We start from the raw sequence: 25,609 nt of genomic DNA, 5'->3' as shown, positions 1-25,609 counted from the left end.
ACAACTAAAAAAATATATATATATATAGAAAAAATTAGCCGGGCATGGTGGCGCATGCCTGTAATCCCAGCTGCTTGGGAGGCTGAAGCAGAAGGATTGCTTGAGCCTAAGAGTTTGAAGTTGCTATGAGCTAGGCTGATGCCATAGCACTCTAGCCTAGGCAACAGAGCCAAATTCTGTCTCAAAAAAAAAAAAAAATTGGAATTACAATACCTGCCTTGTACAATTTCTAAAGACAAAGAACATTATATAAAGATACATGAAACAAAGCAAAGATAAAAGCTAAATAAATATTTGTCAAAAAGAAGAAAATGATTTATTTTGTCTCCTAGTTCTTGTGGGAGCTTGGTGTTTTTGGAGTATTTTGGGCCTCTGAACTCTGACCACAGGCAGTGGCTCCTTTCTTCCCTCATACTGCCTAACCCTTGCTGGCCTCTTTGCCACTCCTCGAACATGCCAAGAACAATCTGCCTCAGGGCCTTTGCATTGCTATTTCTTTTGCCTGGAACTCTTTTCATCCAGGTATCTACATGGCTCACTCCTTCATCTCAGTCATGTCTTTCCTCAAATGATTCTCAGGAAGTTCTTCCCAGAGCTCCTGAATTTACACCCACCTCCAATGCTCTTGGCTTCCTTCTGAATTGTATTTTTCTCCATAACTCTTATCACCACCACTGCTTTTTTCTTTTATTGCTAGCATGGTTGTATCTCTCCTTCCACAAAATGTAAGGGCAGGAATTTTTCACTGCTGTACCCTCAGTGCCTAGATCCAGTGCCTTGCATATTAGAAGTATTCAATACATTCAAGGAATGACTTTGAAAGATCAAATTACAAATTAATCTAAGAAGAGGTGACACCTGAGAAATAAGACATAAATTAAGAACGGCTGCCTTAAAATATTCGAATACACTGTCTGTGCTAGTACTCTGAGATATTGTAATTCCCCTCACCTCCCTACTTACTGAAATGTAACTTCTAGAGATTTGATACAAAATGGAAATAAAAGAAGTAACCTAGTTTGTATTGTGGAACCATAAACAGCACTGACTAAAAAAAAAATCATAAACAGCAATTAAATCAAATATCTCAATTCCCTGGTAGCCAGCGGCACTCGCTGCTGTAATTTTTGATTCCAGTTCTAGCTTAGACCTGGGACACGACATGCATGAAAAAGACAACTAAATGCCCTCTATTGTTGGAATAGCAAGAATACAATTAGGTGACATGAATACAGCCTCACATCTCTTAGAATTGTCTGATTAGCTGTGACAGCTTCAGATGAGAGCAACAAAAAAGAGCCATATATTCCTAAACTGTTATTAACTGAGGTACATAACATGGAGCATGTTCCCTTCAGAACAATCTGCTCATGGGGCTCATTTGCACTGGAGTGTGGTTATTAGTGACATTTCTGCTCTTCAGACTGTAAGGGCTTCGTCCTCATCAGCTGAGGTCTAGTCTGATAAGAGACAACCAGGAATGAACTGCACACTTAAAGGGATTTGGTATCACCAAAATGTGGTATATAAATGTGATGCCAAGACTCATTCTTGGACTTTATTACTGAGAAAAACAACTTGCTGAAAATAAAGTACCCACTTTCTTCATCTGGCAAGTAATGTTAAATGCACTTCTCTCTCACTGAATTTTAAAAATCTTTTTGCCTGCGTTGTTATTCTTGTATTCCAATATTGTCAAAGTAAGAGTAGATTCTGGTTAATACTGGTTGTGTGTTTGTGACATAGTTTCAACACGTTGTTTTCCTAAAGACTGTGCTGTAAGGCAGATTGACATATGGTAATCAGAAATCGGACTGGCTATACACTGTTGTCACTATCGATTCAGATTTCATGAGAAATTGTTAAATGAACAAAGAAAGGTGATGAAAACTGATGAATAGTATGCTGGGGCTGAGCCAGGTGGGCAGGGGAGAGAGAGTGCAAAGCAGCAAAAAGTGAACATTACTAATTACTGATTGGATGTCTGCATTAGCTAAAAGTGGTGGGGTGGATGACTAGATGCTTTGTGATGTGGGTGATGCCAGCCTTTGAACAAGTAAGCAAGTCTTTCCTTTGAACACGGCCTTATTTTATTTCATTTTACTCTTTAGTTTTTGTTAGGGAATGCCCATCTTTTGGTACTGAAATGCCTAGCATATAATATCTGCTCACTAAATGCTTTTTAGTATACTAGGTAAGAAGAATAAGTTCTAGTGTTTTATAGCACTAGAGGGTGACTATAATTAACAACAATTTATCGTATACTTTTGGATAGCTAGAAGAATGGATTTTGACTGTTTCAACATAAAGAAATGATAAATATTCGAGATGATAGATATGCTAATCACACTGATTTGATCATCACACATTGTATACATGTATTAAAATATCACGCTGTATCTTACAAATATGTACAATTATGTGTCAATTAAAAATAATAATAAAGGCAAAGAATAAATAAGAAAAAAACAAAAAAATCTTTTTGAATAGAAATAGTAAAATCCTTCACAACCTTTAACCTTTTCTTAAAAGACCACTTATCAAAATTTTCACACATGCTTGTAAAATTATGTTTTCATGATTTTGTCCTTAATGAGTATAATCCAAATTCCTCAGAAATTCTGTGAGAAATTCACAAGCATAATTTAAAATTTCAATGTGCATCTAAAACCTAGTTTCTAAAATATATTGTCTGTATTCACTGTCATGGTTGGAAGAAAGCAAGATATTATTTTTTATCAAATCGATTTAGATAATTTAGATATGAAAAGTGTTAAGAGCCTAAATTAGAGGTCAGACAAATAAAGCTAAGATAAAATAGCAGCACTAACTAACTTTCATGGCTTATTTATGGCTATGCCATGCACTGTGGTAAGTGCTTTAACAATAGCAGTTTATTTAAACATCATAACAATGGTTTGGGGTAATTACTCAAACCGTTATCTCCAGTTTTTAGATGAGGAAATTGAGGCTTCGAGAGAGAGGTTAAATAATGTGCTTGACCTTAATTTTCAAGGTCAGACAACTAGTTAGTGAGTCAGCTGACATTCAAACTTAGGCAACTGGCTCCAGACTCAATGTTCTTCATTGCTGTATGTATTGCATAAACAAAATCATACAGAAACATAGCTACATGGAATGATAATTAATGTGTTAGGTCATATTATTTCAAAGATCCAGGTCATTTGATCTAGAAATTACACAGTAGTTTAAGGTTGGTAGTTAAATATTTAAGGTATTTTTTATTTCACTGAGAGAAAATGTGTAACATAAATATAGCTTTACATCATTTAATAAATTTTCATCAGAGTCATAATTTCAGGAAAAAAAGGGCTAAAAAGGATCACATGCTCATGATCAGTTCTTTGCTGAGATATAAATGTTGCTAAGTGGTGGTCTTTTCTTTCAATACCACCTCTCCTTTCTACCTCTGAAACTACTGTGTTAGGTGAGAATCTCTTACCTGGGCTATTACAGCAGCCCCCAAATGGTTTTTCTGAAACCTCAGTTTGTTCCCACTCTGCAAGAAGTATCTTCACAAACCAATCATTCATTTCCTTATTAAGAACAATAATATTGTTTTTAGTCTTTTACTATAATCATAGACTCCACTGTCAATCAAGTAAGATATGGTCCCCCTCCTAGTAAAATTAACTTTATACATTACTCAGTATTCTCTGATATTATTTACTAGAGATTTCTAAAATTCCATTTCCAGTTTGCCTCTCATTTGATATCCCACCATATTTGTCCTTTCAAATACTCTGCACTCAGGTACCATTAACCTTTGTATTGTTTCTCATACTTGGAATATTCTCCAAGTCCTCTTCTAAGTGAACTCTTAATTGTCTGGGATACTATGTTGGATACAGAAAGACCTTATGATGCGGCTGTGATAGACAGCCCAGGATTCAAACCTAGTCATATAAGTTTGGGAACACTACTTAGCTGATTAAAATCTCAATTTCGGCCAGGAGAGATGGCTCACACCTGTAATCCTAGCACTCTGGGAGGCCGAGGCAGGAGGATCGTTTGAGCTCAGGAGTTTGAGACCAGCCTGAGCAAGAGCGAGACCCTGTCTCTACTAAAAATAGAAAGAAATTGGCTGGACAAGTAAAAATATATAGAAAAAATTAGCCGGGCATGGTGGCGCATGCCTGTAGTCCCAGCTACTCAGGAAGCTGAGGCAGAAGGATCGCTTGAGCCCAGGAGTTTGAGGTTGCTGTGAGCTAGGCTGACACCACGGCACTCTAGCCTGGGCAACAGAGTAAGACACTGTCTCAAAAAAAAAAAAAACAAATCTCAATTCCAACATTGGTGAAATATAGTTGTAATGTTATTTTACTGAATTTTTATAAAGATCAAATGCGATAATGAGTATAAAGGGCTGAGCACTTTATTATAAATGCATGTTTCTATCTGCAATCCCAGGTGGATTATAACCTTCTCTGTGAATACTGACTTGTCACTCACACCTTCAATTCCTAACCCCATCCCCCATGTCAGTGAGTGGATTTTGGGTTTTCCTCTCTGTGCTGCCCCATAACTCAGGGGTAATATTTAACTGTTCCTTGTCTGTTTCTCCATCTAGACCAGTAGTTCTTAGCTCAGACTGCATATTTATTTATTTAGAGATAGAGACTCACTCTGCTGCCCTGAGTAAAGTGCCTTGGCATCAGCCTACGTCACAGCAACCTCAAACTTCTGGGGTCAAGCAATCCTACTGCCTCAGCCTCCTGAGTAGCTGGGACTACAGGTGCGCATCATGACGTCCGGCTAATTTTTCTACTTTTAGTAGAGAAGGGGTCTCGCTCTAGCTCAGGCTGGTCTCGAACTCCTGAGCTCAAGTGATCCCCCTGCCTCGGCCTCTCAGCGTGCTATGATTACAGGTGTGAGCCACTGCACCCGGCCAGACTGAACATTTAAAGAACCTTTGCAGGTCTTTAAAAATACCCTTGCTCGGTTCTATTGAATCAGAGTCTCTGGTCTGATATACAGTGGTGGTTTTTAAAGTTTCCAAAGTGGTTTTTATGTCCAGATCTAGACTATAGACTCCTTGAGAGCAGGATTTCATCAGTGAAGCCCCATCGCCGTCATGGAGTTTGGCACAAAGTGGATGTTCTGTAAGCGCCTGTAGAATGAATGAATGAATGAATGCATGCATGCATGATGGCCAGCTACCCAGTGTTTCTGAATATATAATACATTTGATGAACTTCAACCCATTTGATTATGAAAATGCAGCATTCAAATTTAACATATTAATAAATTTACACTTACACAACGATAATCAATACCTAAACAGAAAAAGAAATGCTTTAAGTGTTCTCAAAATCTAGATATTGCTTCAGCCAACTTCCTATCTGTGTATTTATATGGTTATTATTTTTCTTTCATTATTTTGGTTTCCAAAAACATATTAGCTAGGTCGTTTTAACCTGTAAATCTCTTAGAGTGTGTCTAAATACCTAGAGCTGAAATTAACAGTCCACTTGCCAGTATAAGATTTCCTGGACTGCTATGTAATACTACTATGTAATACTAATCCTTCTAGCATTTGTTTTGTTGCCTTCCTCTGGAGGTGTGTATGTAGATTTCTATTCAACCTGTGTTCAGACCCATCAATAATTGTTTTAGCTATAAAAATACACACAGCAGCTTGAGAAAAGAGAAAGTAAGGGACTAATGGCATTAAAAGCAATAGCTCTAGTAATTTGTTGAAATTAACTTTTTCCTATAATGGCTGACAGTGCTTCTTTTCTGAATCCTAAATGGAAGCTAATATATAACAAAATGTTTCTTCTTATATAGTAAATAGTGTGAGAACACCATGACTAGTAAAATCAGCTTTCTTATCTAAATGTAAAAAATTCATAAGTTTATTTTCAGTAGGATTTGATTTCAGGATGGCCTCTAGACATTAAACTGAATGATGGGTAAGGAAAACAGATTCCTATCTTCTCTGATAAACAGGATCATGACTTCATTACCTCAGGTCTGGCCTAGAAATTGAAATGTTATCGGCTTAACAAAAAGAAAGAAAATACATTACAAAAATGTCTCTAACTGTTGGGGAATCTTGGTAGTGGAAATGTACAAGCTGGATATCTTTGTTGAAATAAAAATGGTTGATTCTGGGACTAAATCTAATTTCTCTATAATGTTATTTTCTCTTAGGTAATCAGCTCTGATGTGGGATCTACAGTTTCCTTCTGGCTAATAGACACTGGGCAGAAAATCAAACAGTTTACTGGTTGTCACGGCAACGCAGAAATCAGCACTATGGCCCTTGATGCAAATGAGACACGGCTTTTGACTGGCAGCGCAGATGGTACCATAAAGGTGCGAACACAATGATGCTTTTCCATCCAGATATGAGGGGGCGAAAGCACAATATGAGGAGACATGGCTATAGATACCCTGTTTTTGCCTTTTTGGTGTTGTAAGAAACGAGATCAGACAAGATAAGAGCTAAATAAGTCAGACTATCTAATAACAAAGCTGCTAAGAAAATAAACCTCTGTAGAAAAATGAATAAATTACTTTTCTGAATAAATTATTTAGAATAAAAATAAATATGGCTTACTTATTTCAGAAAGCTCTGTTTTCAGTGTACTGAATAAGGGACTACTTTGGGGGGTAAGATTCCTGGACAATTTTTATATGCTTTGGCTAATATCTCTAGTTTTCTTTTTCTCAGTTGATTAAATGAGGGATCAGGGCAAATTAAGTAAACTTTAAAGAATGGCATAGATACAAATTTTTTAGAAAATAAATATTTAAAAGAAAACCTATTTCGTAATTTGCATTTTTGTTATGCGCAGGTGAGATAGTGAAGAAGGATAGTTGAAAGAACAATAATAATCTTATTTATTTTCCATCCTAAACTACTTTATGCTTCTAATTTTCTTATTTTGTAACTTTTATTCATTTCTTATGGGAGGAAGGTGCTATTTTGGTTTGCAAAATTGTCAACTTTTCATGCAAACCTAGATACTTGCTCTTTGAGCCCATGTCACCCTATGAATCTTCTCTGTTCCCCTCGGCCCCAATAGTAATGACAGTCTTTGATTGGGGATGGCTTGTTCCACTCTGAGGCAACAGAAGGCAGTTTCTTGAAAAAACTTTAAATTGTTCTCAAACATGTCATAACTGGGGTTAGAAAGGTATTTGACTACCGTCTGTGGTGTGGCGTATGATGCATTCAGTTAAACTGAAGGGAAGGGTGACAGAAAGCTCCCTGAATAAATAGGTAGAACATCCTAGCAGTAGGGGGCAAGTATTCAGAGGGATGCCAGGGTCGCAACCATTAGCGTGAGAGAGGTGCTAGGCTATGGTGGGTGAAGTGAGAATCTCTGGAAATCAGTAGAACTTGGCCTCTGGGAAGGTTAATGGAATGAGGTGTGGAATGGAAACTTGGGTTTCAGTAAGGTAATCTCTTTCACAGGAGAGCTACTAAGATGTGTGAAGGTACCAAGACAACCTAAATCCCAGTAGTTAAGGTGAAATAAAAGACTAACTGGAACTGGAGTATTAGACAGCGGTTTAGGCAAAAGAAACAAGCCAGTATCTCGTTTACCAGTCCCGAATATGAGACTGAACTGAACAATGAAGCCAGTGCGTTAGGTTCCATTTACCTCTATTTTGCAAAGTAACTGGATATAGAGTCTAGGGTAAGGGAGAACTTGTAGATGTTGCTACAATGGTGCCAACTAAGGAACTTAGTAGGATATGGGGGCAGTTCAGATCTTTGCAATACCTATTTGTGGAAATTATTTCAGGTGGACTTGGTAATGGCCATGTTTAGAAGAGAACAAAGTGATATGGTGAAGAATATGTACACCCCTCAAGTCTCAACTCAAGCTTTGACATCTTAGAAGTTAATGTGAATTTAGTAGTATAATCACTGCTTTTGAAGGTGTATTTATCTTTATCAAAATAGCACAACGGAATTCTGAAATCTGGTAATTTCTGTGTAGGACACATAAATCAGGGTTGAGTTGCTCTGGCCATACTCTATGAAGAAATACGAATGAATGACATTTCCCAATCTCACTTATAATTTAGAATCCCAAACCAGTACCTATGTAATCAAAGACTTAAAGTTTTCCTTCTATTTATCATGGCTCTGAAAGGTCTGTTTTTAAATTAATTCATGTTTTGAATAATTAATATATGCACACAATAGAATTTTTGAAATATAAAATAGATATACAGTGAAAAGAAAGTCTCATTCTCACTTCTGTTCCCAGCTCTTCCCCTGAGATTACCACTGTTACAGGTTTCCTGTGCATCCCTCTAGCCCATGAGTACCATTTGTTTCTTGATGGCAGTCCACTATACAATGCTGTTCCGCATTTTGCATTTTTCTCTCTTGGGCATTGATTGATATGATTGAATACAATAAGAACAATGTTAGTTATTTTTTATTGCATGTTTACTATGCACCAGGCACTGTTGTAAGCACTTTACACACACACACACACACACACACACACACACACACACACACACACATACATCCATAAGGTTGGTACTACCATTATCATGATTTTACAGATGAGGAAAGTGAAATCCAAAGAGGGAAGGCAATTTACTCAAGGTTCCATTGCTACTTGAGTTTTGACAGAGTCTAGAAATATGGAGATGACTCATTTTTCTTAATGGCTATATTATATGCTACTGCATAGATACTCCATATTCTGAATGTTCAGACCCTTACTAATAAGCAATTAGATTGGTCCCAATCCTTATCTTTTGTAAACAATGCTGCAAAAATATGCTTGAAAAATATGTCATTTCACACATATGAGTATATCTGTAGAAAGATTTCCTAGAAGTTGAATTTTTAAGTCAAAGGGTGTATGCATTTTAATTTTGATGGATTGTGCCAATTTTCCCTCTGTGCACAATGTGCCAATAATGTTTCATTGTAGGGCTTGATTTTAACTGCTACTGGATGCTGTTCTTAAAGTACACCCATTGGGCCTGAGTTCTCACTCCACTGCCTCAGTAGGGAAACTAGAACTGCTTATGTCCCCTTTAGGACTGGGTCTGGCATCCACTATCAACAGGAGGTTTTATTGGCAGAAGATGGGAAACCCAGTACACGATGACTATATTTTGGGCTCTGTGTCAGATGTTTAATCCTCTAAGCATCCTTGAGGAGCAAGGTTCCTGTGTCTCAAATGAGAAAGCAGAAATTTAGAGAGACACATAGTGAAAAACAAGGATTTCATCAGATTCCAACGTGTGGTTCTTCTTGATTTTATATTGTCTCTCCTTGAAAAATACATATTAAGTTATAGATTTTTGAATCAATTGTTATTAGAACAAACTGATAGAGTTATAAGTAGAGTCTGAGATATGTATAGTCATGCACCACCTAATAACATTTTTGTCAACAACCAACCAGATACGCCAGCACTTAGCATTGTGTTACAATTGCCCATGCTTTTCAGTATAGTAACATGGTGTACAGGTTTTATCCTTAGAGTCATAACTATACCATATAGCCTAGGTGTGTAGTAGGCTATACCATCTAGATCTGTGTAAGTACATTCTATGATGTCAACACAATGACAAAATTGCCCAGGATACATTTCTCAGAAGCTGTCCCTACAGTTAAGTGATGCATGACTTAATCCCCTCACAAACCAATTCTGCAGTGAATTCCCCAGAGGACACCAGTGTCCTCTATTCCAGTTCAATTCTGACACTATCTACCTAGAGATAGCATCAGATCCCACAGGTTGAGAGCTCAGTCCCACAAGACTGCCCCCTACTTCAGATGCCAGTTTTAAGCACATGTGGTGATCTTTGCTTCTGAGCGACTGGCTATAAATTAGGGTTCTCAGGACCCCTTCCTTGGGTTCAATTAATTTGCTAGTCTGGCTCACAGAACTCAGGGAAACATTTTATTTACATTTATCCATTTACTATAAAGGATATAACAAAGGATACAGATGAGTGGACAGATGGAAGAGATGCATAAGGCAAGGCATGTGGGAAGGAACGTGGCTTTTCCATGCTGGGCACGCTACCCTCCAGTAACCTCTGTGTGTGTTACCCATAAGTTCTCCAAATGCTGTCCTTTGGGTTTTTATGGAGGCTTCATTGCATAAGCATGATTTATTCCATCATTGGTCACTGGAGATCAACTCAACTTTCAGACTCTCCACCCTCCATAGAAGTTGAGGGGTGGAGTTGAAAGTTCTTTTCTAATCATGTTTTGGTCTTTCCTGTGACCAGACCCCTACTCTGAGGCTATCTAGAAGACCCCAGTCACCAGTGATGTCATTTGCATACAGAAGACACTTATCACTCTAGAGATTCCAGAAGTTTTAGGAGCCGTGTGCCAGGAAATGGGGATGAAGACCAAATATACATATACACAAATATATTTATATATATGTATATATATATTTCACAATATCTCATAAGAGTAGTAAATATAATGACTAAATTTAAATGGTGAGAGGGATTTCTTTAATTAGTACATATCCTAAGTGAATCAACCCTAGTTCAGAAAATAAACACAGAATTTTAAAATAATCCTGTTGCACAATATCGTGTTACACATTGAAGAAGACATAGAAGACATTTTCTCTTCCTGTCTCTAAGGCTGTTTTAATTTTTCTCTTTAAGATATGGGACTTCAACGGATATTGTCACCACACATTAAATGTTGGGCAAGATGGAGCTGTGGATATTTCACAGATCCTGGTTCTTAAGAAGACAATACTGGTTACAGGCTGGGAGAGGTATGATTATTCTTCATGCAAAACTACAAGAAGATAAAAGGAGAATGTTTTCATTTGAATTAAAATCTAAAAGAAAAAAGAACATAGAAATCTTAACTGATTCTGGGTCACTAAATGGCTGGTGACCTAGGTGAGTGATACTCTAGCTGGAATTGGCTGAATGCTTAGTGAATAAAATATTATAAGATCACATAGCTTAAGTGGCTTTGAGAAGTGTTATGGGACTATCTTCTTCTGGCTTTAGGAATTTGAATGTCTTTTTCTTTAACCGTTTCAGATGGGGATGTAATACCACTTCCTAAGTGCCAAAAGTTGCTCAGATTTTATAGTCAATAAATTCTTAACATGTAGATTACATTACTTCGGCTGTAAAGGAAGCTCACTGCTTCCTTTCTTGTGACTTATTTCCAATTGCAGCACAAGAGGAAAATAGCCCACTGAGTACTGTGTGAACACCTCCTTCATATTGGTGCAGAAAAGAGCTTTTCACAAGCCACTTACTCTTCTCGAGGAGCAACTCTTCCATTACATTATAAGGAAAATTACTTTTCTTTCCTCGTTTCCTGAGAGAACTAAGGGATCATAAACAGGGCCTTTTCTATGGCATTGTACAAGCACTAGGAAAATTAAAGTGTGATATGTTTTGAAAATACGTTGTCTATAAATGTAACAGTTCACAAAGTATTGCTCTAATGGGTAATTTACCCAACATTATTCACTATAGAATTATTATTGTAATAGTTTGAATCTAGGATTAAATCACATTTTATACCTAGACAACCAGTAGTATATATTTGGGGATTTTTATTAATCATAAAAAAGACTTTTCTTCTAATGCAAATGTGCATTTACAGACTAGCAAACACAATGCTCCACACTTCTTCATGTTCAAGGGTAGTTTGACAATAAGAAAGAAAGCACAGTCCAGATTATTCGATTTGATAGGAACTAATTCAATCACCCTTACCTTTGAAAGACAAGACTTCACATCTCTGAGAGCAATCATGATCCATTATCTACTCACAAACACTGCAACAATCTATGATCTAATGATCTCTACGATTAGGCTATGGCAAGGAATAAGTTTAATTCTCTAATACCATGGCAAGGTAGATGTGTGATATCTAACTGATCCAATTTAAATTTTAAACATAACAAAAAGAAATTTAAAAAATTAATCAGTTAAATTTAAAACTTGGACATACCTTTTTCTTTATTTTTAGATATTCATACTTAAAAATTAGGATCAAATAAAAGATTTTTTGATTGCTTACAAACGCAATTTAAACAATTAAATGTATACGGTCACATAAAAGTGGTTTAAAGTAACATCTGATGTTCTCATCTACATTGGTGGGTGGTCACTTTCTATAATTTGGGTAGGAAGCTTTGGGAAAACTAGAATGAGGGTAAAGAAAGTTATCATTCTTCCCATCTTCCTCCATCTTTTCCATCTTCCTCAAGATCGTCAGGACTTGGATACCTTAGTTGAAATTGAAAATTGAATTAATACATTCTCAGTTATACCATTCCATTTTTATACTGGTAGATTTAAAAATTATATTCTCTAAGTCAGAGGCTTTATATCCTTTTTTTTACCAGAAGGCATTTAACTAAAGAGGCAAGAGGGCAGGTAACTCTTTAGTTATGGTTTGGGAAGGAGGGACCATTAAGCCAAGTCCTTCACAGTTTGGTGATTAGAGAAGAAATAACTGGAAGATTGACAGTCATCTTATTTAGCTTTCTTGAAAACACAGAGAGATGCTGTGAGGTGAAGTTGCATTTTTAACTTCAGGCTGTATCTAAACACAGAGATTGGTTCAATAATTTTTCCCAAGATGGAATAGAAATTACATTTACTGAGTGAGGTATCTAAATGTGTCATCCAATTTATTTTATTTTTAGTGCTATGTAGCATTAGGCTGTTTACACACATTATGTAATTTAATCCTTAGCTTCATTTTGGAAGGTAGGCAATGTTTTATACATACCTCAAATCTCTGTCTTCAGCTGTTGTCTCTCTAAGCTCACTTACCCATTTGCTGGCTGGCCATGTCTTATTGCAGTCCCAAATTCAACATGTTCTAAACTAAAATCATTATTTATTTTCCTCTCCAAAACCTACTTCTCTCAGATTTGGAACTTTGGTTAATTGTCATAGACCTGGATATCCACCTTGGTTCTTCCTTTTCACAACTTTACAACCAAGTAGTCACAAAGTCTTATCTATCTGATATCCTAAATATTTTCAAACCTGCTCCCATAAGTACCACAGCCACATTGTTCAGAGCATCGTTTCTATTTGAATGAATGCCGCGGTCTTCTAATTTGTACTTTCTTCTAGTAATGCCCACTTGTCACCCCTTAAATAGATTCTATACACTTTAGCTACAATGATTTCTTTCTACAGTGAATTCTATGCTACCTCCTTATTTAAAACCTGTCAGAGTGTCTACAAAATAAATCTGAACTCCCTCTGGCCGGGATCTATTTATTCTCTAGTTTCATTTTCACCCATTTTTGTGTATGTTCTAAATTTTATCACATAGCAGCCTGTTGTCAGTATGTTCCCAAACAAACTATACCCTTTTACACCCTGATGACTTTATTCTCTCCCCTTACCTAGAAACCCCTCTCCAGTTTTTTTTCATATGGCTTACATTTATTCCTCATTTAGGGCTCTTTCAGGTATCCTCTCCACTAGGACATTTCTCTTAACTCACAGGATGGAAGTAGGTCCCCCTTTTGACTGTGCCCTCTCTAGTTCCTTGCATTTTATTTAACATAGGTATGCATATGAGTATATGTATATGTGTGTGTATGTGTATATATATGAGGCATATATATAAGCTTATTAGATGCTCAGTGGTATATGCTGAATGATTTAATAATGTTTGTAGGATAGACAGAGAAACTGAAGATTAGGGAGATTAATTACCTGTGGTCACATCCCTAGTAAGAGGCAAGAAGCATAGATAGTAAAGTCCATTCTTTCTTCACAATGTCTAAGAAGTCTAAGCATCATCAACGCTTCTTTACAAGGCAGGATACTGAGGCTTGGAGAGGTTGGGTAGTTTGGCCAAGGTTATAAAGCTAGCAGGCGGCTGAGTTAGAATTCTATGCCAAAGTCTATGCTCTTTTCACCATTGCCTTGTGGACTGGGTGCAAATGGAGTCATAAAATCATGAGAAAGTAATTATATTTTTTAAACAAATAATTAATTGAGTAGGTTGGTCATTTCAGTTAAAGCTTATAAATCAGTTTTGTACATATAAATAAGCACACACACACGTACACACAAACACGCGTTAACAACCCAAAGATTTAGCTTATTGTATTTTTTCCCCTTCCCTTCCCACAAATATTTTAAAACTATACCAAGGTTGAAAGCACTGAGTCAGGAACTATGGTAGACAGAATGTGAAAAATCATGATTCCTACTGTCAAGGGAATCACATCTTATTTGGCAAGTCAACACACACACGGTGGGAAATGGTAAGCACCATCGTTTGGTCCTAAGCAAAATAAATTAGAGAGCCCATGTTGGAATACATATTTAGGAATTCATACTTAGAAATATGGTCATTCATATCTAGAGAATTTTTCTGTTAGGAAAAGAGAGCCTCAATTTCAGAACTCTTAGAAATGTTTCTTATCGTTTTAAGGGAAACGTACTTGGAGACAAAGTTGTGAATTGACATAGGGTCAATTCAAAAATACCTGGTTGAATTCTCGGCCATATTTGCACTGGCAAAATTAAATGAATACATAATCAGTTAGCTTTGCATTTGTTCAAAGTAAACATGTAATATGTGTAGTTCTAGTAAAATTGAGTATTCTTAATAGTTTAAGATTTTATCAAGTCCCAAAATTCTGTGATTCTATACTTACAACTCCCTAAAATATAAGCTCTTAATTTCCCCCACTTTTTCTTTTTTTTTTGTAGAGTAGAAATCTGTACCTTTTTCCCTAGCTTTATCAGGGTATAATTGACAAATAAAAATTGTATATGTTTACAATATACAAGGTAATGTTTTGATATCTGTATATATTGTAAAATGATATGATTAAATCAAGCTAATTAATACATCCATCACCCTACATACTTATTGGGTTGTTTTGTGAAAAACCTTTGTTTATGAAGATTTTATCTCCTTAAAGCATCTAGATGTATACATATACTAAAAAATAGAAGCTATCATATAATTTGAAATAATTCTGAAAATTTTATTGATAGCAGCATCCTTCACAGAACACTATAAACAGTAGGTGCTCAATATTTCAATAGCTGTTGATAAAATTTGATTTTTAAATCAATTTTTAAGTGAAATGAGATTAAGGATTTGAAGTTACTCAAGATATCTATCACAAGATATTAAATTCTTAATAATTTCCTTACTAAGGAACTATAACCCTATTTGACTCAACTGTTTTCTATTATTAGGATAAGAATCAAAATAAATATTTCCAAAGTTGTGACTTATTCTAGATAACTATGTTGAAGTTAAGGAGGGGCAAGGTTTGTTTGAAATTCACAAATAATCTTTAAAGTTAATTTTGTGATTATTTCAGTGTTCAAAATTGGACTCCAGAAATTTAGGTAAATAGGAAAAAGAACCAAAATGAACTGATATATGTTGAACTAATTCTCTGCCTTTGAGATACTCCTTTTAAGACAAAAAAGCAATGAATTGAAGGGCAGGTATTAAGAGCACTTACTGTAATTGGACTAACAACGTGAACAATCAATCCCTGAGGGAACATGCAGTTGATTGTGTTTTGTGTTCTCTCCCTAACAATTTCAACATGATAAATTGTGGTCAAAAAGTGATTTTTCTAGCTCTTTCATTCTAGAAAAAAGGATGGTTTTAATTCTTTTTTTTCTTTTTGCATTTCTTTGCCCTTGACAGGTAAACTAATTTTGTTCTCACAGAATTGGTCATCATATCTAGGTTCTGAATTAGAGATGTGATTCATTTTCACAAGATGACACAATCACTCAGTAGCAGTACTCTTGGGATTTCAGATGTGCAGTGTGGAATGGAGCTAGTAAACTCATTTGATGTTGGAAAGAAAAAGTCTCTTGGACTTCGAAAATGGCCTTAAAATTGGCTCATTCTGAACTTTAATTTTACTCTTGGCAAAAGTACAAACTTAAAAACAGTTACCTTGAAATGGAAAAAGTAAGAACTACAGTGTAGATTCTTAAGTTATTTTAAGGACAACTGTCATTTCAAATGAAAGTTTCAGGTTAGGTTTTAAGAGCAAGGTGGCAGCTAATTAGCTTTTTGACATTTTGACACAGAAGGTCAAATATCAGAAGGGCTACTTGTTATACCATCTTATAAAAATAATTTTGTCCCTTTTGGTGGTATTCTCTGCATGTATCTAGTATATCTATTTAATATCACTATCTTGGCAAAATGCATTTGACACTGAATTTTGGCTGAGATATAATAGAAAAGATATAGGATTGACTTCTTCCTTCCCATTCCCACCCACACTCTCCATCACCAAAGGGTGATCTCTTCAACCAAACTTACCAGCAGGTAAAGAAAAAATTAAGCATGTAGTCAAGTAAAACTATTATGAGATTATACAGCAATTTCAAAGATCCAAATTACCTAATTTATGTTATCTTGTGAATCTTCACTAATATTATTAAAATAGTATTAATATAATATTATTGATCATTTTAAAAATAGAATAATTCATACATTGATTCAACAAATATTTATTAAATGCTTATTATGATGTGCTAGGTGTTATTCTAAGCATTGCTGATGCAAAAGGAAAAAAACAAAGTCCTTGCTTTCCTAGAGCTTATTTTATGATAGGAGAGACATAAACAAGTAAGTATAGAACCCAATGTCATGCAATTATTAAGTGTTATGAAGAAAAATGAAGTAGGGTGAGGGGTGAGAGACTCACAGGAGAGTCTCGAGATAGAGTGGTCAAGGAAGGCTTACCTGAGGAAGTGACATTTAAGCAGAGAATTTTTCCTTCATTCGACAGGTTATTTATTCAACACTTAATATGTGTAAATCACTATGCTTGCTACTGTGAGGCTACAGAATAAGACAATCCCTGGTTTCTAAGAATTTACAATGTAGCCGAGGAGCTGAAACTATATAACGTTAAATGTTATCAGTAAAAGTTGAAAGATATAAGAGGTCAGAAGAGGGCACTATTTCTTTCCATCCTAGTCATTAAGGAAGCCTACCAGAATAAGATGAGCTCTAGAGAATAGGATAGGCATGTCGATAGGTAGATGTTGATCTGCATGTGAAAGGAAATCCACAGAGGTATGGAAAACCATACTAGGAGTGAAAACAAAGCAGCTAGAAAAGTAAGGGGTGCAGAGAGAACAATAAGAATATTGTTCCGGTTGGATAAGAAGGCATGCTTCAGAAATGTAACCCTTGAATACCTTTAAACAGTTCAAAACAGCTGTTCCAAGCAAGAAATTGATTTGAAACCTTGTATTCTATTTCGAAAACTCAAGCAAACTTTACATTCTATTACATTCATTTATCTATCTTTATTTTAATAGAAAAATATTTACCTCATGTTTTGGGGGTAGAATTAACACCTAAGGTGTACTATATTTACAGTGTGGCTTTGAGTGCCCTGTAGTATTTTAGTCATACATTCACATATAACTTTGAAAAGCAAATATTGAAGAATAGAAATAAATGGTTATTTTAAAAATGCATTAGATCATGTGCACATATAATGGTAACATTCATTGAGTGTCAGGCAGGTGGGAGGGAGCAGAGGGGATGGGTGTATTTACACGTAATGGATGCTGTGCGCACCGTCTGGGGATGGACACGCTTGTAGCTCTGACTCAGGTGGGGCAAAGGCAATATATGTAACCTAAACATTTGTACCCTTGTAATATTCTGAAATAAAAAAAAGTGCATTATATATTATTGGGTCTTAAAAAGCAGGCCCACATATTTGAATTTTATAATGTAGGAAACGGAAAACTGGTAAATGTTTTTATTTATTTTTTTATTTCAAAGTATTATGGGGGTCCAAATATTTTTGGTTACATGGATCTTTTTTTTTTTTTTTTGAGACAGAGTCTCACTCTGTTCCCTGAGCTAAAGTGCAGTGGCATCATCAGAGGTCACTGCAATCTGGAACTCCTGGGCTCAAGCAATCCTCTTGCCTCAGCCTCCTGAGAGGCTGGGACTACAGGCAGGTGCCATCACACACACCTATTTTTTTCTAATTTTAATAGAGACAGCGTCTCACTCTTGCTCAGGGTGATCCTGATCTCCTGACCTCAACTGATCCTCCTGCTTTGGCTTCCCAGAGTGCTTGTATTACAGGCTTGAGCACCGTACCTGGCCCAAGGATCACTTTTCTAATGCTTGAGTCATGGTTATAAATGTGCCTGCCACCCAGATAGTGTTCATTGTACCTATTAGGTATGTTTTTGTCCATCCTCTCCACTCCCATTCCCTCTGCTTGATATCCATTGAGATTTACTTCCCTCTATGCACATGTGTGCTCATTGGTTAGTTCCAATTTAGTAGTGAGTACATGTGGTGTTCGTTTTTTCATTCTTTAGATATTTTGCTTCAGATAATGGTCTCCAGTTCCATCCAAATTGTTGCAAAAGGCATTAAGTCCCCCTTACTCATGGCTGAGTAGTATTCCATGATGTACATATACCACATTTTGTTAATCTACACATGAATTGATGGGTACAGGAGTTGATTCTGCATCTTTGCAATTGTGAATTGTGCTGCAATAAACATTCAAGTGCCGGTGTCATTTTAATAAAATAACTTCTTTTCCTTTGGGTAAATTCTCAGTAGAGGTATTGCTGGATCAAATGGTAGGCCTACTGTTAGTTCTTTGATGTATCTCTTCCATCTCTTCTATGTTTTCCATAGAAGTTGTACTAACTTACAGTCCCACCAACAATGTAGAAGCATTCCTTTCTCTCTGCATTCATGTCAGCATCTATCATTCTTTGGCTTTTTAGGAATAGCCATTCTGACAGGAGTAAGGTGATATCTCATTATGGTTTTAATTAGCATTTACCTGATGATTAGTGACATTGAGCATTTCTTCCTATGTTTATTGGTCATTTGTCTATCTTCCTTTGAAAAGCTCTGTTCATGTCTTTTGCCCACTTTTTGATGGAGTTGTTTGACTTTTGTTACTAATATTTTTGAGTTCTTTGTAGATTCTGGTTACTAGTCCTTTATTGGATGTATAGCTTGTAAACATTTTCTCCCATTCTGTAGGTTGTCTATTTGTTCTGTTGATTTTTTCCTTGGCTGTGCAGGAGCTTTTTAATGTAATCAAGTCCCATTTATTTATTTTTGTTGTTGCTATGATTGCTATTGGGGTCTTCTTCATAAATTCTTTGCCTAGGCTGATATCTAGAATAGTTTTTCCAACATTTTCTTCTAGTATTCTTATGGTTTTATGCCTTAAATTTAAGTCTTTTATCCATTTCGAATTAATTTTTGTGACTGGTGAGAGATGTGGATCCTATTTCATTCTTCTGCATGTGGTTATGCAATTTTCCCAGCACCATTTATTGAATAGGGATTATTTTCCCCAGTGTATATAACTGTCTGCTTTGTCAAAGATCAGTTGGCTGTATGTGGATGGTTTTATATCTGGGTTCTCTGTTCTGTTCCATTGGTCTATGTCTCTATATTTGTTCCAATACCATGCTGTTTTGGTTACTATAGGCTTGTAGTATAGTTTGAAGTCTGGTAATAAATGATGCCTCCAAATTTATTCCTTTTGCTTAAGATTGCTTTGGCTATTTGGATTCTTTTCTGGTTTCAAATGAAGTGTAGAATTACTTTTCTATGTCTGTGAAATATGACACTGGTATTTTAATGGGGATTGCATTGAATCTGTAAATCATTTTGGGTAGTATGGACACTTTACCAATGTTGATACTACCAATCCATTTGCATGATATGTTTTTCCATTTATTTGTATCTGTGATTTCTTTCCTCACTGTTTCTTTGTTCTCTTTGTAGAGATCTCTCACCTCTTGCTTAAGTATATTCCTAGGTACTTTACTTTCTTTTTCTTTTTTTTTTTTTTTGAGACAGAATCTCACTCTGTCGCCCTGGCTAGAGTGCTGTGGCGTCATCCTAGCTCACAGCAACCTCAGACTCCTGGGCTCAAGCGATCCTCCTGCCTCAGCCTCCCAAGTAGCTGGGACTACAGGCATGCACCACCATGCCCAGCTAATTTTTTCTATATATTTTTAGTTGTCCAATTAATTTCTTTTTATTTTTAGTAGAGACGGGGTCTCGCTCTTGCTCAGGCTGGTCTCGAACTCCTGAACTCAAACAATCCGCCCGCCTCGGCCTCCCAGTGAGCTAGGATTACAGGCGTGAGCCACCGCGCCCGGCCTGGTACTTTACTTTCTTTGTAGCTATCGTGAATGGTATTGAGTCTTTGATTTGATTCTGAGCTTGACTGTTATTGGTGTATAGGAATGTTACTGATTTGTGTAAATTGTGCCCTAAGACTTTGCTGAATTTATTTATCAATTCTAGGAATTTCTTGTTATAATCTTTGGGGCTTTCTAAATATAAGATCATATCATCAGCAAAAAGCAATAGTTTGACCTTCTCTTTCCTGATTTGGATTCCCTTAATTTTCTTTTCTTGCTCACTTGCCCTGACTGGGACTTTCCCCACTATGTTTACTAGAAGTGGTGACAATGGGCATCCTTGTCTTATTCCAGTTCTTAGTGGGAATGTTTTCAGCTTTTCCCCATTCAGTATGATGTTGGCTGTGGGTTTGCCATATATTGCCTTTGTAATTTTGAGATATGTTTCTTCTATGACTACTTTGTTGAGGGTTTTTATCATGAAAGTGTGTTGAAATTCTTTTTCTGCCTCTATTGAGATGATCACATGACCTTTGTTTTTGCTTCTGTTTATGTGATGAATGAATCACACTTATCAATTTACGTATGTTAAACCATCCTTGCATCCCTGGGATGAAGACCACTTGGTCACAGTAAATTATTTATTTATTTTTTCGATGTCCTGTTGAATTCAGTTTGCTAGTATTTTATTGAGGATTTTTGCATCTATATTCATAAGGGTTATTGGTCTGTAGTCTTCTTTTTTTGTTGTGTCCTTTCCTGGCTTTGGTATCAAGGTGATACTCGGTTTTTAGAATGAGTTGGGAAGGATTCCCTCCTTCTTGATGTTACGGAATAATTTCTGCACTATGGGTACCAACTCTTTTTTGTAGGTCTGGTAAAATTCAGCTGTGAATCCATCTGGTCTGGGGGCTTTATTTTTGTTGGAAGATTTTTTATTTCTGCTTTAATCTTGTTGCTTGTTATTGGTCTATTCAGGAGTTCTATTTCTTCCTCATTGAGCCTAGGGAAGCTGTGTGTTTCTAAGAATTTGTCCATTTCCTCTATGTTTTTGAGTTTATGTGCATAGAGATTTTCATAGTATTTACAGATGACATTTTGTATTTCTGTGGTATCAGTTGTAATATCTCCTTTTTCATTTCTGATTGAGCTTATTAGGATCCTTTCTCTTCTATTCCTGGTTAATCTAGCAAGAGAGCTATCAAATTTGTTTATTGTTTCAAAGAATCAACTTTTTGTTTCATTGGTCTCCTGTATTATTTTATTGTTTTCAATTTCATTTAGTTCTACTTTGATCTTAGTTATGTCTTTTCTTCTGCTGGCTTTGGCTTTGGTTTGCTCTTCATTTTCTAGTCCCTTGAATATGTCATTAGATTTTTAATTTGTGATCTTTCTATCTTTTCTTTATAGGCAATTAAGGGTATGAATTTTCTCCTTAGGACTGCTTTTGCTGAATCTTGTAGGTTTTGATAGTTTGTGTCCCCTTTGTCATTCAGTTCAAGGAATCTTTTCATTTTCATCTTAATTTCATCATTGATCCAATAATAGTTCAGCAACAGGTTGTTTAATTTCCATGACTTTGTGTAAAATTGAGTGTTTCTGTTGATTTCTAGTTTTATTCCACTATGATCTGAGAAGATATATGGTATGATTTTAATTTTTTTTTGTATCTTTTGAGCCATGATTTGTGGCTTAAAATATGATCAGTCTTAGAGAATGTTCCATGTGCCAATGAGAAGATTGTACATTCAGTATTTTTTGGGTAAAATGTTCTGTAAATGTCTGTTAGGCCCATTTGTTCTGGAGTCCCATTTACGTCCAATGTTTCTTTATTTATTTTCTGCTTGGATGATCTGTCCAATTTTGTCACGGGGATGTTGAAGTCCCTGGCAATTGATGGTGAATGTTTGGGCATTAGCCTTATCTTTTATCATGCTGTTTCCTTCCTTCCTGACCTAGAGTGCTTTCATCATCCAAGCTTACCTTTCTTTTATGGTCCAGTTAAAATTTCAGCCCTCAACTCAGCTTTCTGTGATTTCTACTCTGGGCTTTCATGGCAGTTGATAAGTGCTTCATTAGCACTTACCCTATTTTACCTTGCATTTTAGTCATTTTATGCTCATGGCTCTATGTTCTGAGGCATCATGAACAGGGACTTCTTCACAGAAAACAAAAAATGCTTGTAGAATAAATGGAAGAATTCCAGAAGAGAATGGATCATCTAGTAGCAGGATGAAGAATGTACCAGACGTGGGTAGACTAGAAGCAGTGAAATTAGTTAGGAGGCTGTTATAATTGTTCAACCATGAGGTAGCAAGCACTGGTAGGATAATTAGAACACTTTTAAAGCGGTGAGAATAGGAAAGTGAAGAGAGAATAAGGGTGAAGACACCTAGCCTATGGTTGCAAATGCTCATTTGAGATGTGGATGCTGTAGATGGAAGGAGAGGCTTAGCATAGGCTGGTAGCCAGAGTTCAAATCATGAAGTGGAAACAAGGTAATAATGGTGTCCCCACAATTTAATTTTTATACTCCTCCCTTCCTCATCAGGCACGAAGCATTTCATTCTTTGCTCATCCTGGCCTGTCCTCAAATTCATTAGTAGAGCTTTAAGATACTGACTTCTCTAATATTATTCTTTCTTTCTGTTCAAAATGTATCTGTCTTATGTCCCATTTATCTGGAATGGCATTTTCCAAATGTATTCCACATATAGCAGTTCTTCAAGATGCTGTGGACTCTAAGAGAATGGACTCTGTGGTCAATGTAGTCTGGGAAATTCCACAATGAATGTTAACATGCTAAATGAGAAGCTTTGATGAAAGAAATTTTATTGATTTTATTTAAACTACCAAACATTATTTGTTCATAGCTCCACCCCCCTTTTAATTGTTATTGCTGCAAAACTGTTAGTGGTTTCATTGTACGTATGTGGGGAAACATTGCTTTAGGCTCTTGATGATAGAAAACTAATCTGATAAATGGCTATGTGCTTGATATTAATAGTTGGGAAAGAATAATCAACCTCATGATGTTAAATATTTATAATCTACCAGAAAATTCAATTAGAGAATCCAAAAGAAAATTTAGTGTGGGAAGCTCAGTATAGTGGATGATAAATGGGGATAAAAATTTGAGCAGCATAGTCTTTTAGGCCTCTTGAATCATACCACCTAAGTGGATAATGGCTACTCAAAATCTATATCAATTTTAGATCCACAGCTGAATTCTATATCCATTTTACTAGGGCTATTACTGTGTTTCGACCCCAGAACTTCAATCAATTTTTCATCCAGTCTGAAGAATGGAAAGGAGGAGTACAGCACCATGATGACATCTTGTGTGCTGCATTTTTACCTCCACAAACTCTTGCTACAGGTGAATTGAACCTTTGCTTGACAACTATTGGTGACAGTTTGGTTTGTTTTGGCTCACTCACTTTTAGAAAGGCCTTTTCTCAACTGCAAAGTAAATAGATTTCTTTTTTTTTTTAATTTATGATAACAGTTGTACATATTTATGGGGTACAACATGATGTTTTAGTACATGTATAAATTGTGTAACAATCAAATCAAAGTAATTAGCATATTCATCACCATAAACATGTATAATTTCTTAGTGAGGAATACACTCAAAAATCTCTCTTCTAGCTATTTTGAAATATGCAATACATTATTGTTACCTCTAGTTATCCTACTGTACAATAGAACACTAGGACTTATTCCTCCTATTTAACTGTAGCTTTGTATCTGCTCATCAATCTCTCATCACTACCCCTTATCTCCTCCTCCACTCCAGTCCTCTGGTAATCACTATTTTAATTTCTACTTGTATGATAATAACTTTTTAGATTCCAAAAATGAGTGAGATCATGAGGTATTTGTCTTTCTATCTCTAGCTTATTTCACTTAACATAATGCCCTCCAGGTTTATCTATGTTGCTGCAAATGACAGGATTTCATTCTTTTTTATGGCTAAATAGAATTCCATTGTGTATATATACCACATTTTCTTTATCCATTTACCCATTGATGGACATTTAGTTGATTATAAATGTCTTGGCTATTGTGAATTATGCTATAATAAACATAGGAGGATATATATTTCTTCAGCATACTGATTTCATTTCCTTTGGCTATATACCTAGTAGTGGGATTGCTGGATCATATAGTAGTGCTATTTTTAATTCCTTGATACTATTTCCCATAAAGTCTATGCTAATTTACATTCCCAGCAGCCATATATAAGTAAGTGCTCACTTTTCTCCACATCCTCACCAACACTTGTTATCTTTCGATTTTTTGATAGTAGCTATTCTGACTGGAGTAAAGTTATATCTCATTGTAGTTTACATTTGCATTTCCTAGGGATGCTGAGCATTTTTTCATGTACTTGTTAACCATTTTGTATGTCTTTTTTTGAGCAATGTCTATTCATATCTTTGCCCATTTAAAAATCAAGTTATTTGGTCTTTTTGTTGTTGAGTTGTTTGAGTTTCTTATATATTTTGGATATTACCCCTTTATCAGAAGCATAGTTTGAAACTTTATTTTCCCATTTTTTAGGTTGTCTCTTTGCTGTCTTAATTTTTGCCCCTGAAAGTGAATATGTTTCTTTAAAAAGCAGTTCTTGCTCCTTTTGGTCATATTTATAAGGCAATACTTTAGTGGTTATGACCATCCTATGCCTGGCTTTATGGCTTCACATCCCGGTTCTACCACTCGCTGCAGCATAATATTGAATAAGTTATTTAAACTCTAAATCACAGTTTTCTCTGTTTAATAATATTATAATATATCTATATTTTGATTTATAGTACAGATTATCCATGCAAATGTTTAACATAGTGTTCAGCACATAATAAACTCATCAATAAATATTATCTTTTATTTTTATTGTCCATTTTCCAGGAGTGGCATTAGGGCTATTGGGTGTGAATCACACCTTGATGTCACTTAGATGTTTCATAATAGAAACATATGAATCCTTTGGCATAATTTAGACTCAATAATCTTGGTTAGAGACTGTCCTCACGAAGTGTCACCAAATCCAAGCTCTTAAAATGATCCGTAGGCATGCTTTGATATGACATACTAAAGAGTATAAAAATTGTTGTATTATTTCTGGCCAAAGAAAACAATTTATAGAGACAGATTACACCATGAAATTTTCAAGTCCATATTTTGACAGCCTACATTTTTTTTTATGGAACCAAAAATGTCATCAATTAAGAAGAATGAAAACTTATAGGAAAAGAGCCAGGAGATCTATGAAGTGTTACAATATGAGGCTTACTGATCTATTTACATTTGTAGCTCCACTGTTTTCAGGACTCACCTGATCACTCCCTGGTAGGGCCAAATCTGTAGCTGAATTTGCTTTACAAACACTGAAATTCCACCCATGCAGGGAGGATCACATCGAAATGTGATGGAGAGAATGAACTATAAAGTTGTG

At 35.8% G+C, this 25,609-nt stretch overlaps 1 protein-coding gene across 1 annotated transcript in view; it reads left to right on the top strand.

Annotated features, from left to right (window-relative positions):
- Positions 1-25,609, top strand: part of WDR49 (WD repeat domain 49) — a 138,271-nt gene that overhangs the window by 73,891 nt on the left and 38,771 nt on the right. The window contains exons 9-11 of the mRNA XM_012640190.1: positions 6,178-6,342; positions 10,648-10,763; positions 23,400-23,530. Of these exons, the coding sequence (XP_012495644.1) occupies positions 6,178-6,342; positions 10,648-10,763; positions 23,400-23,530 (412 nt within the window). The remainder of the gene's footprint in view (positions 1-6,177; positions 6,343-10,647; positions 10,764-23,399; positions 23,531-25,609) is intronic.

Source organism: Propithecus coquereli, unplaced genomic scaffold, assembly GCF_000956105.1.
Source record: "Propithecus coquereli isolate 6110/MARCELLA unplaced genomic scaffold, Pcoq_1.0 Scaffold15, whole genome shotgun sequence".
NCBI classification, from domain to species: domain Eukaryota; kingdom Metazoa; phylum Chordata; class Mammalia; order Primates; family Indriidae; genus Propithecus; species Propithecus coquereli.
This window is presented reverse-complemented; position numbering and strand designations above follow the sequence as displayed.